Source organism: Suncus etruscus, chromosome 8 (genome assembly GCF_024139225.1).
Source record: "Suncus etruscus isolate mSunEtr1 chromosome 8, mSunEtr1.pri.cur, whole genome shotgun sequence".
Taxonomy (NCBI): domain Eukaryota; kingdom Metazoa; phylum Chordata; class Mammalia; order Eulipotyphla; family Soricidae; genus Suncus; species Suncus etruscus.
In genome coordinates this window covers 78,144,404-78,158,607 of record NC_064855.1, presented here as the reverse complement: position 1 = coordinate 78,158,607, position 14,204 = coordinate 78,144,404, and the positions used below count along the sequence as shown (strand labels likewise).

The following is a 14,204-nucleotide window of genomic DNA, read 5'->3' as shown; positions in this document are numbered from 1 at the left end:
CAGTATTTTAGTATAGAATTGTATTATATATGTGATTTATTTATAAAATTTTAATGTTTTTGTCTCAAGTTTTTTTGTTTTTGTTTTTTTTTTTGGTTTTTGGGCCACAGCCGTTTGACGCTCAGGGGTTACTCCTGGCAATGTGCTCAGAAATCGCCCCTGGCTTGGGGGGACCATATGGGATGCCGGGGGATCGAACCGTGGTCCGTTCCTTGGCTAGCGCTTGTAAGGAAGACCTTACCTCTAGCGCCACCTTCCCGGCCCCAAGTTTTTTTTTTTTAGTCTTTCATCCTCACCTTCAAGTGATTTAAACTTTAAAATCTTTTTAATTTTATCTTTAGAGATTTCTTTCTTTTCATGATGCCTCAGAAATGCATTTAAGATTTAGATGATCTTTTTAGAAGATACATGGATACTTCCTAGAATATGAGATTATAACTTTCTCCTCTTAATTACTGCCTTATTCCTCAGAAGTTATATTCTTTTTTTTTAATTTACTATTATAATCTTTTCTGTATTGCTTAATATAGGAAATAGTATTGTTTTTATCTATAAACCAGTTTATTGAGTAGACTTTATTGTTTTTCATATGGAAACAATTCAATTTCGACCATAAATGTACTTTTTAAAGTGCCTGAAAGAAATGAAAGTAGAAATCCTGGGAGAAACTAAAATTAATAATTTTAAGGATTTTTGTTGGTCTCACTGATCTTACTAAATTGCAGTCTGGCTATAACTAAGTAATTTTCCTTATCAATTTAGTTGCTCCTGAGGGTTTACTATATTATATAATACTTTTTTTGATTATTTTGTCCTTTTTTTTTGGGGGGGGGGTTCATGTGTCTTTTTCTTATTTTGTTATCATGGTAATTTTTTAAAAGGGTAAAATGTTCCTTGAAGTCTGAGGCAAGTAGCTTTGCTCTTGATTGTTTTATGTGGTTGAACATTAGTCTTTTCCTTTTATGTTGTCAGGCTTAAATCTTATTTACATTTTACCATAGCCTGGGAGCAGTACAGTTTATCTAAATTCCCCAGGAAAGACTTCATGAGGAACATGAAGCCAGGCCAGCTTAGTTGGAAAAAATGGAAGGAGAGGGTAAAGGATGCCTGACTATTGGTCTGCTGACAGTGGATAAGATGTTCAATTAGGGCAAAGAGCAGATTGGGGTCCTCAACCTGATAGAAGAGGACTACTTAAGATGGGCCCTGGCTTAGCCAGAGTTTTTCCACTCTAGGATACTAGGTCTGTTGTATGTGGAATGCCTCACAAAATTGGGAGACTCTATTTCAAATAATCATGACTATGGGGCAATCCAGACTTGGTAATATAAAGTGACTCACTGGAGGACTGAGTTGGCTGCCTGGCCAGCGAATCTAGAGGACTTTCTGAGGTGCAACAGAGACAAGTCTTGATTACAGAGCAGCATGCAAAGTTAAGCAATATATAAAGTTGGTACTCAGCTGATAACCAGACACACCTAGCAAAAAGAGGGGAAGGTGGACAACATAGAAGTACCCTGGGTTCAGGCTTGGTATGGCTCATAGCCTTGCTTGTGGTATGCAGTTTCTGTGTCCTGAAGTAAAAACAGAAGATACCATTTTAGGAGGGTTCTCCTGTGCACTGAAGAGCATAAGTATTTGGAGGAAATAAAAAGGAAGTGAGTGCAAATTTCTCAAAAGGGTGAGAATGAACATGAAGAAGTCCTTATTCCTATTGGCCTTGTTGAAATGAACACTGAACATTTTTAGGAACTCTGTGGCCCCAGAAGGTCATTGCTACCATGGAGAGCCAGATCACACAGGGCCATTGGTGCAGTTTTGGGAAAGGAACATCCATTCATTCTCAGAACTGTTTGTTCCTTGTGGCTAACTCCCCACAAATAAGTTGCAGCAGATGTTACTGCATACTCGTGGGTATGCTGGCTGACTCTAATGAAATCAATAATAGCAGCTGTAATTATTTCTGCCTGTTATTCTCCAGCAATACTTACCACAACCCCGGACCCATCACAATTATAACCCCCCATACAGCAACCTTACAGTAAATATCTCAAAGTATCTCAGCAGTGGTATCCAAATAACAGCATCATCTCCACAAGACACCCCCCCCACCCCCGTGACCTGAGCTTATATATAAGCATTATAAATGACCAAGAGTTTGCGGGACTGACCAGTTGAATTGTGTATGAAATGAAAGTACAGATCACTTGATTCCTCCTTCTTCTTTCCTGCCTAATAAGTATTGTCTATTTTCCCCTCTTTTTCTTGTTTTTGTCTAATTTTTCCTAATGTAACCAATATATGATACATTCATCCTTTTCTTAATAAATCATTTAATTGAGCCAAAGAGATAACACAGCAGTAGGGTGCTTGCCTTGCACTCAGCCGATCCAGAACAAATGGTGGTTCGAATCCTGGCATCCCATATGTCCCCCAGGCCTGCTAGGAGCAATTTCTGAGCACAGAGCCAGGAGTAACCCCTGAGTGGCATCGGGTGTGACCCAAAATTCAAAATCCAAAAACCAAAAGAAAAAATTTTTAATTTTATTTAACTTGTTTTATTATGTACAAATTTAGAGTTTGCTCTTCACCTATGGTTTTTTTTTTTAATTTTTTGGGCCACACCCGTTGATGCTCCTGGCCATGCACTCAGAAATTGCTCCTGGTTTGAGGGACTATATGGGACACCGAGGATCCATGGTCCATCCTAGGCTAACACGGGCAAGACAGATGCCTTACCCCTTGTGCCACTACACCAGCCCCTTATGATTTTATTCCTTTACATTATCTCAGAGAAATTATTTTATACGTTTGTGCTTTACAGTGTTTACTACAGGGCTATTTGTTTTTTTTTGTTTTTATTTTGGTTTTTTGGGCCACACCCATTTGATGCTCAGGGGTTACTCCTGGCTAAGTGCTCAGAAACTGCCCCTGGCTTGGGGGGACCATATGGGACACCGGGGGATCGAACCGCGGTTCTTCCTTGGCTAGTGCTTGCAAGGCAGACACCTTACCTCTAGCGCCACCTCACCGGCCCCAGGGCTATTTGTTTTTAATTTCACTAATCTCTATTACAATATCTTGGGGTATTAAGAATTTTACATATCCATCATTTCTAGCATTATAATCCAATATTTAGGACTATTTGGGTACAGAGATGTATAAATGAAGCTAGTGATAAGAACATGGATGATACCTTTGTTAATCATTTGTAGATGATACATGGTATCTTCAGAATTCTGGAATATAGACTCTGTTCAAAGAAGAAGCCTATCATTTCCCATTTTATGAAATGTAGAAGAATAATCTTTTATAATACCTTTTATAAAATGCCTTCTAAAAATGACTTATTAAGTTCATTATATAACTCAGACTATTAGGTAACAAGTTTAGAGTATGTTCTAAGAATGATAAGGATTTCTGTCACTTGCAAAAAAGAAACTTAACAAAAAGGGTAGGAGGTAAGCAATGCTGTGAAATACCCTTATAGCCTTTGAAAAGATTCCTATGTCTTAACATTGTATGAATGAGATTTTTAAGACAATTATAAACACTTTTGGAATTCTTAGCAATAACATATTATTGAATCTAATCCATTTAACACTTCTCCAGGTATATCAATTTCTAATATTGAATGTTTACACATTGACACCGGTGCTGCAGTATGAATTAATTAAACCACATCCAAGTGTTAACCATGTGTGGTGCACATCAACATCAGTGTGTTACACTTCAGTTATCTGCAAAGACTATTTTTCTAGCATAATGTCTTCAATATTTCTGAACAGTGAGATGCTACTACAACTTGCAAAGTGTTAATGTCTCAGCAATTAAATTTTTCTCCTATTTAGTAGAACTTGAAGATTTTTTTTCAAGTTGATAACATGTAATTTAAACAAATACTACAGACACATATTAGGCTATTGTATTTCTTTTATTATAATTATTTTTAGTGTAGTAAGTATATTTCAACTTATTTTTGTCACATAAATATTGGCCCCATACTTAGTGGACTAATATCTAAGCATTAAAAACCAACTTTGGAAATGGTATAATAATCATGACATGTTTATCTATTTTTTTTAATTAGAAAGGATCCTACATTTTGCATTTGAAAGTTTTTCTATTTATATATTGAATGTCTATAACCTTTCCTTTTATGAATTGTTATTTTATAAATAGAACTACAGTTTAACCTCTTTTCTTATTATTAATTTTTTTTCTTTAGCAATCTTCCTGAGTTCTTTTAGGGTGCCATATGAAGAAATCAAAATGATGATATTGGAAGTGGATGAAACACACTTGGCAGAGTCTATGATTCAGGTAAACAAACATGCAAAGAGCTTAAATCCCAATATTTCATTGCAGACTTCTTATTAAATAGAAATCTGTAAGTGAAGCAAAATTCTTAAACCAAATTATTCAACTGGAAAATCATTGCTGCATAATTAGTTTTACCATGACTACAGCTTTACCTGGAGATAAAACTTTGCGTCTTCTCTTAACTGCAAACTAAATATAATCCTATCAGAATGATTACATTTCATTTATTTAAATGTCTATTTCTTGAAAGGCAAATTATTTAATTTTACACATATGTTTTTGTTTTGTTATAGTTAAGCTTATACTGTACCTATTTAGATTTTAGATTTTTTTTTACATAATCCTATATTCGTCATTACATTTGACTTTTCTAACAGTCTTTACTTGAGTTATTTGTGCAATTGTGAAAAGTAAAACTTGTTTGCAAAGTGTTCAAGCAGGTATTCAGACGACCCTGGCATTGTTTAGAGGGCTTCCAGGACTGCCTCACAGATGCTTGAGAGAGATCATGTAGTGCCAAAAATTGATTGAACTTGGGAAGCCTGTGAGTCCAATTTAGGCAAGCACCTTAACCACTAATATCTTTGAACTTCAAGGAAGAGTGTGCGTAGTTCTACTCATAATATTTATTTTAATTAATTGCCAGCTTTTTTCTTCTAATTCTACATACATCGTGAATAATACTTGATACAATTTAAAGTTGGAATGTCAAATTACAATATATGGTGAGAGAATTGTATCGTTAGTTTATAGCTTGTATTCATAAAATAATGCTACTTAGATATATAATATTTGTTAGTATTAGAGAATCAGACATTTTCTATGTCAATGTGTGATTTAGATATTGATCATTTTAATCTGTACATATATAGTAATATTTAAAGTTGTCCTGACTTTGCTTAGCCTATCTTTTTTAACTGTATGATGAAATGATCTGATTATTGATTTGTGCTGCATATTCTTATAAATCACATAATTTCGCAGCTGGAGCAATAGTACAGCATGTGCCTTATACACAGACTACTTGGATTGGATCCCTGGCACCTCATATGGTCCAGTGGGCCTGTCAGGAGTGATCCCTGTGTACAGAGTCAGGAGTAAGACTTGTGCACTGCTGGATTTGGTCCACTATCACCCTCTTCCCACTAAAAAGTAAAAAAAATAAAATAAAAATAAAAAATCCCAAAATCAAAAATCAAACCCTAACATTATTCAGCAATAATGTAATGTAAATGTTACTCTTTTTATATATATTTGAGGGGGCATAGATTTTTTTGTTGTTGTTGATTGTGTAGGAATCAACTATTTCTTGTTAGGATTAGTTCAATTTCTACATAGATAACTTTTCTATTTGTTGTGTGTTCATATTGTTTCATACTACAGAGAAGATTTTACACTGAATACTTAGGATAAGTATATGACTTGGAAAACTGGAGAAATTATTTGCTTTTTAAAAAATAGAACAAACCTTGCATTGTTCAGAGTGTCCAAGACACTCTCTTGGTTATGCTTGGTGGTGCATGAGGCTAGCAATTTATTGCTCAGCCCTGGTGGTGGTGTTTGAGACTTTCTAGTCTATTCCTAGGAGTTTGAGTGTTATTTCTGTTTTTATGAAGAATGAGGCAGCTGATTTACCTTATCTAGTTTCAAGGTAGCCTCAACAGCTTTTGGGTTTTCTGCTTGCCTCTGTATGGCCTACTACAGAACATAGAGATCTAGTCTGTGGCACCATAACTTGATGCATGGTAGAGATAGTTTTTGGAAGGCCATTTAGTAATGATTCTTGCTTTTTGTTCACCTACTTTAACATTTACATGTTAATTGCAGTACAAGAAAATCAAACATACCTGTTTTCTATTTTGTTTTCAGAACCAAATTCTGTGTTAGGTGAGTGCTAGAAGTGTCTCTATATCTATATCATCTTCATCTATATCTCTTTACCTATATGGAAACAAGTTCATTTTCAAGTTTAGTATAGGGCAAATGGAAATTATAAATGTTGTAGGCAAGGACTGTGACTCTTGCAGTAATATTTTCTGAGTTATGAGGGAAAAGTTGGGTATGATGGATAGCTCAACAGTTTATCAGCTGAAAAGTTGTGAAGAGATGGGAAACATAAAGTGGGTTCAAATGATGACCAGATCTGTATTTTTTTTAGGTCTGTATTCTTACAAAGCAAATAATTTCATTATTTTAGTAATGAAAAATGTGAAAAATTAATGAATTGATATGAAAGATTAAAATTTAAATATATATTTAAAATATTTAGAGGGATATGATGGTCATTTGAAAGGTTGCTGAACAATTTCACATGTACTGTGTAATAAATGACTTATAATTAAGCTGTCAACCAGAATGTTTAATAAAAACATTTAAGTATCTTAGGCATTTTTATGAAGTGAAACATAATTTAACTGAATTTTTTTTAGAAAAATCTTTATTGCTTCTTTATTTCAGTTTTATAACTAGCAAATAACATTTTAGGGATGCTCTTAAATTGCGATTTTCCCCTTTTGTTTTTGGCCAGTCAACCAATTTTTGTACAAAGGTCCACAGTGAGTCAAAAATTTGTTCTTTTATCTAACTACTTTGGTACATAACATCTCTAACATAGTTTTTAACTAAATAGCCTTTTTTGGGGATAGAATTCCCCATAATTATATACAGCATGACATAGGCTTATTTATGATTAGAGCCAGAAAAATCAAATGAATGTTGTGCTAGACTATAAGCCAGCACCACTACAGCCTACGGACTCGAGTTTCTAAAGGATTTCCTTATATGCTTGTTATGTGCTATATTCTGTGTCTCAATTCCCTTTAAAAATTTCACCCCAGATAGGTTATTTTGCCTTTGAGAGAACGTTCATTTTTATTTTTTAAAATGAAACTATATAGGTTAAGTATTGTAAGTCTTGCCTTTAACTTGCCTTGATTGCTATTAGTTTCCATGTCTTTTATTAGCATTTTTTTTTAAAGAAAAATCTTCACTGCTTTATTTTCAGTTTCATAACTAGCAAATAACATTATAGGGTACCAGTTTGTTTGTTTTCCGGCTACACACAGCAATGCTCAGAGCTTACTGGTACCCTGGGTTTTAATGGCTCAGTGCTCAAGGATCGATCATTCTTGGTGAAAGCTCAGGAAACCATTTGGGGTGCCAAGGGTCAATCCCAGTTGTCCGCATGCAAGGCAAGCTCTATACCTGTTTTGTCACTATGATCCCAATTTTGTATTTTTGAGTGAAGCGTTTATATATGTTTGACTTAGCCAGAAATTTCTAACATTTAATTCCCTAAAGTTGAAATGTAATTGATCTCATTTGTCCAGGTGAGAAAGCTGTCCTTTGGTACTGGTTGAATCCTTTTTTTTTTTTTTTCAGTTATATAGTAAATCAAAAAATTTTCACTACTTCTTGATTTGAATATGTAGTAACTATGGGGTGGAAAAAAAGGGAAACTTTTTAAGACACAGGGAATGTAGCTAAAATATTAGTATATAGGGAGGATATATATTGAAATAAAACTAAAAATTTCTCAACTGTTTTTCTTTCATATATTAATATTTTTCTAGACTTTACATTTAGCAAATAATCTTCCTTTTTTCGTTAATTTTCAGAATTTAATAAAACACCTACCTGATCAAGATCAATTAAATTCACTGCTTCAATTTAAGAGTGACTATAATAATTTATGTGAACCTGAACAATTTGCTGTTGTGGTAAGTACTATTTCTGTTTTTAGCTCTTTTGAGAGGATTTTTATATTGTGTTAAACAGACTAAAGAAAGTGCTGAGCTTTCTGTACATCATTATTCAAAAACATTTAATGACCTTTTATAATCTTATATATTCAGTTGAAATTATCTTGTTTTAAAATGTATGTTGAAGCTCTATACTTCAATGAAGTCTAAGGACTAAATAGGGTGAATTGGGCTATAGCTGGTGGTGCTCATCTACTATTCCTGGGGCCACACACCTTACACTTTTAACCTAGGTCCCAGACATGTAGCCCAGGAAATTGTTTATTTCACCCTAATCATGAATTTTTCTATGTTCTCAGTTTAATATCAAAGAACAAAATATGATGTACACTCATGTCAATAGTAGATTTATAATTTATTGTAGAACAATAAATTCAACACATTACAAAAGTAGATTCAGTTTTTTTTTCTAATCTTTCAATTGTTTATCTTATGTTTTTATGTTTTAGACTCTGAAATTAGGAATATAGTGTCTTATCAGTGATCTCAAAAAGCAGATACATTAAAAATATTCCCTGGTAACCATCTTGTTGCAATCCTACTTTTTAAGAGCTGGGTTCTGAAAGGTGAAAACACTTCTATCTTTATATGTATCGATATCTATACCTATATCTATATTTATATATCTATATCTAAATATCTATGAACTTATACATATATTCACATTAAGTTATATTAAATTTTAACTTTAAATGAAGTTTCCTTCAGTTTTTTCCTTCTTCAGTCCTATCTTCTAATATTAAATTAAAATTTTAGTTGATTGCACTTGATAAATATTATAATTCTTTAATGTTTTCAATTATATTTTTTAAACTTTTATTTATTGATTGATTAATTGATTGGTTTCTGGGCCTTACCCAGTGGAGTTCAGAGGTCATTCCTGGCAGAATACGCCCCTGGCAGGCTGGGGAACCATTTGGATGCCAGGAATTGAACTGGGTCCCTCTCAGTCAGCTGCATGCAAGGCATGCCTATTATTTAGCAGAATTCACATGAATTTATATTTTTATAAATAAATTTACATGCCATATTTCCAGCCCCAAGTGCGTGGATCTGAAGCAGGATTGCTGCATGAATTAATAAACCAAGACAGGCTTAAGGGCAACAATGATGGTGTTGTTGGGTGGTTTCTTGCCTTGTGGTCTCCAGGGCCTACCAAACCAAAATCTTTCTTTATTTACGAGTTCAAATTCCAGTTGGGTGGAGGAGGGTTGAAAGAGAAACATAAATTCATCTAGTCTATGTGGACTCTTATATGTCAAAGACATTAACGACAAGGAAAAAGGAAGCTGGGAAATGACTTTGTCTTGGGTAGAGTGCAATCTAACAGATTTATCAGTCATGTTCTCTTTAAACAAACACTTGACTTTAATACAACAGATATAGTTTGTAACATATAATCAGCAGGCATCTAAAAATTAGGAACTCTACCATTACATATTTTTGTTTTGTCTTATTTTAGATAGACTGTGCAATGACAACACATCCAAAATGCAAATAACCAAAGTTTAAGACCAATTAAAATATATTTTATATATACATTCAAAGGTTTTATTTTATCATGCATATTTACATTCAACTTTTTAAGACATTGTGTCCTCTAGAATGTTATTCACATGCTCTCCCAATTATTATGTCAATATCTATTCAATCATATTATTTTGATAATTTTTTTGCTCTGACCCCTAGTTGACATATCTTTATTGTCTCTAGGTTTCGTTTTACGGTTTCATACCCAACCTTATTCACTTCACACTTAAAATAGAAAACAAGTACTTCTAATGCTCGTACTATCTTCTTTTCTGAAAAATATATCCTTCAATACAAGTTTTAAACAAAGGTACCTTTATGACAATTCAGAATCTTAATTAAAAGGTATCTTTCTTGCCGTCTTTAAAGCTTGGGCTTTGGACAATTTGAGCAGAGCAACATAGTTTTTGTAGATGTTAGTTTTTAAAGTTGAAATTCATTGCTATGTGTTCATAACAATAGATTTATTGTAGGATTTACTTAATTTTTAATTTACTTTATATAGCATCACATAACTGACACAGTTGACTGTAATACATTTGTTTCAAGATAAGTGAGAGGAAAGGTATTAAAAAAGAAAAAATAGAGGGAGAAAAAGAATCAATGAAAAAGAATATGAAAGAGAAAAATTTAAAAAAATATATAGAGATAAGTAAATTTCTTACAAAACATTGTTATCTCCAATGAAGTTGTTAAGACATTGGTGGAAGGTTTAGTAAGCCCTTGTTGCTAACTGACTATTCTAATACTATATTTGTTCTTCAACATTCTGACCTCGCCTACACTTTGGCATATAAATTGGTGTGTTCTTATGAGGACAGTGTCAATTGAAGTTCAAAGGTGTTCAAAACACTATTCCTGATACTGTGGCTTTTATGCGGCTTGTTCTCAGCTGCCATATATCTTAAGTAGGAGAATGCCAGGGATGGAGGGAATGGAAAGGAGGATGTATGCACTCATTCTAATAAAGCCCTACTGATATCATCCCAAATACCCTGATGGGGATTACTTCCCTATGTAACTATATTGGCCTCTACAGTCTCATTGCAATGGTCAAGGTAAGGAGAGGGGACTACCTTCAGTCCAGTCTGTTGTCTGGACCACTGCCCCATTATTGTGGTCCTGAGTGCCTCTTTCTCTTCAGTTATTGGGCCAAGAGGAGGTACAGGGTCATGGGACTTACACTGGCATCTTAAAGCAGTATTGAGCTGTTGACTCTCTCCCAGGGGTCCTCAAACTTTTTAAACAGCGGGCCAGTTCACTGTCCCTCAGACCATCGGAGGGTCTGACTATAGTAAAAACAAAACTTATGAACGAATTCTAATGCACACTGCATATATCTTATTTTGCAATGAAGAAACAAAACAGATACAAATATAATATGTGGCCCGCGGGCCATAGTTTGAGGACCCCTGGATGCTTTCCTACTAGGAAGTTAGTCTGGGCAGTTTTTTTCTTTTTGCTAATATTTGGGTCAGACAGCTCTGATTAACAGCACTCCCAAAACTGCCTAAGAACTTCAGCCTTATCCTCAGGGTCTAGCTCTGTGCTGCCAGGTGGCTTCCCTGACACATTCCTATACCTTGGAGAGAAAAATCTCTCTTCCCACATTTTGGGGAACTTGCTTCTTTACAAGCAAAAAATGTGAATGTTCTTGGGACAAATTCCCTATTCTAGAACCCGAATCCATGGGTTGGTATCCACTTCTTTTAACACTTACACCTCAGTAGGAGGAGATCTTGTGGAGCATAACCATAAACCCCAATCAAATCATATTAATTAAAGATTAGGGGAGGATCTTCAGGGTGACAGTTTGACCCACAAACTTGTCCCCCCATCCACAGTCTGAGTAAGAAGGTTCTCATTCTGTGAGTCATTCTGCAGTCACTTACTGGCTGATTTTTGGCTGATTTTTTTCTAGTGTTTACATTTTTCTTAAAAATGCCTTTTCAAATTAAATTTTTTTTTACTTTTTTTTTCTATTTTTTTAATTTGGGCCACACAGGGGTTACCCCTGGCTCTTGCCTCTGAAATTGCTCCTTGCATACTCTGGGGATTATACTGGATTCTGGAAAACAAACCTGGGTCCATCCCAAGTCAGCCTCCTAAAGGAAAATGTCCTGCTGCTGTTTTATCACTCCGGTCCCTCAAATTAATTTTGTATGAATATTATTAAGAAGTAAAAATATTCTTCCTAGAAAATATTCTTGTCAAATTTGTTCAATCACTTAGCTTTTCAGTTTCTTTCATATTTCAACTGCAATCACACTCCCAACTCAACTATTTGCAGTTTCCCAATAGTTAACTTCCACTGAAGGATTTCTGCATGACCAGCTGAATTTTTACAAAATGATTTGTAGTGTTACTCTTAGTCATTAGGTAACATCATTGTATTCACATTAGCTTGTTATAACTCAAATAATAGCTATTTAGTGTTCAGTGTGATCAGATAACTAACTGAAATTTATATAAAGGCTTATATAGAATTTTTCTTTCATTAAAAAATTTAGCCTTTTTATTTTAAATGCTTGTCTCTATTTTCCATGTTAATAAATTTTTAAGATGCCTTTTCTTGAAAGGTTGAATAAAAGCATTTGGAAAAATGCCCTGTTAGTGTAATGTATTTTGATCAGCTACCATTTGGTGTCACTATAGGGCAGGACTTTTAAACTTAGTGCCGTGTAGCTTCTTTTTTTTTTTTTCCTTAAAGCAAATATTATAGATAGTTCATGCATATTTTCCTGTATTAAAAGAGCCTTGCTTAAAAATCTAGTGCATCCTAGTATTATTACTGGAAACATTCAAATGACATATGAAAATGTTGGTCACTATCTGGGAGTTTATTGTATCTTACTGCTCCAGTGCTTTCTGTACAAATGACTATTTTAACTGTTTTTTTCCCCTCACTTTACATCCTGTTTCTTGGTTCACAAATTTAGTCGTGCTCATATTAAAAATACATTGCTATGAAACTTTCATGCCAGAAAATTTATTTGGAAAATTTTTTATCTTTCAAAAGTACTATTTTAAACACAATGTAGTATTTTATTTCATGGTTCATTCTATGAATTTCTTTTCATCCTTTCCTTAATGAAGGCTAGTTTCTTAATTTTTTTCTCCTAAGGGTTTTAGGGAATAATTCTGTCTGCATCTTTGTATGTGTATTTGAAATTAGAAGTTTGAAACAGAAGTTATAAGCATGAACTCTGGGTTTAAATATTTGTCCTAAATTTGTGATCTTAGGGAATTATTTCCTTATAACTAGACTTCCTAATTTATGAATTACTCTCTAAATTCTGTTTCATATTTTTCTCTATTGTTCTAGTGTTTCTCTTATCACAAACTTAATTAATTAGTGACTTAAAAGGTCACAGGTAGTTTGTAATGCTGAAGCCTGAAATCTGAAATAAGCCAGCCATGCTGCTTTCCTTCTTCAGGTACTGAAAGTTAATTCCTTTTTCTACCTGCCATAGACAGTACCCACATTCCTTCCTTATCTCATAATTTTTTGGCTATATGTTTAATTTTATTAAAATTATCCTCAGATAATTTTTCAGGTTATAAAATAATTTAATTCATAATTTTTAAGTAGTAAGTATTTTGAAGTACAATGAGTATGTCACTCTGACTTGCTTTTACTATATGCCTCTGTCCATCTTTATCTTGTCTTTTATATGAATTTTGTTCCTCTATGTTCCTACATGTACAATCAAGAACAATTTTCCTTCTCATTACTAGGTATAATAATGCCTTCAACATCCCCCATATGAATTAAAATGTCTCAAAGGTGTAGAAATTTCATGTGCCATTTTGAATGTAATAGTATTCTGCTAAGCTATGGGACAATAATTATGCCTACGTTCATTGAATTGCCCTGAATTTTAAATGAATTGATCACAGACTCCTTTTCAAGACTAGCTTTTGTGTTGAATATTCTAATTTGCTTTACATTAGAGTCCTAGAGGGGGCCGGAAAGATAGCATGGAGGTCGGGTGTTTGTCTTACATGCAGAAGGACAGTGGCTCAAATCTTGGCATTCCTTATGGTCCCCTGTGCCTACCGGGGCGATTTCTGAGTGCAGAGCCAGGAAGAAATCTCTGAGTGCTGCCGGGTATGACCCCCCCCCCAAAAAAAAAGCCCAAAAACAAACAAGAGTCCTAGAATTTGAATTACTAGGATAAAGGGCATTTTTTAATCTAAACAGCTACTGTCAACCCAATTTTCACCACTTTAAACATCATTACTTTTCTTGTGCAATAAAAATAATACTAAATCTTTTTGAGTGTTTTTTTTTTATTCTGTATTTCTTGGCTATGAACTAAGACTAGAAATTATTATATGTTCATGTTTCCTTGTAGTTCTCCTTATAATAATTGCCTTTTAAAGTCCAGATCAATAGTACTGTGGGTAGGGTGCTTGACTGTTTTGTAGACAACCTGGGTTCAATCCCTGGCATCCAATATGATACCCTGAGCCCCTCCAAGAGTGATACCTTAGTGCAGCATGAGATGTTCTGATCACCACTACTGTGGCTCAAACATAAGACAACAACAATAGGTTTGAATGCATTTTCTTTCTTTTTTTTTTCTT

The 14,204-nt window shown here is 34.1% G+C and overlaps 1 protein-coding gene across 1 annotated transcript in view; it reads left to right on the top strand.

Moving 5' to 3' along the window:
• The window catches only part of DIAPH3 (diaphanous related formin 3), a 552,109-nt gene that overhangs the window by 259,102 nt on the left and 278,803 nt on the right, over positions 1-14,204 (top strand). Inside the window, 2 exon segments of the mRNA XM_049778724.1 lie at positions 4,224-4,323; positions 7,941-8,042. Coding sequence (XP_049634681.1) covers positions 4,224-4,323; positions 7,941-8,042 — 202 coding nt within the window.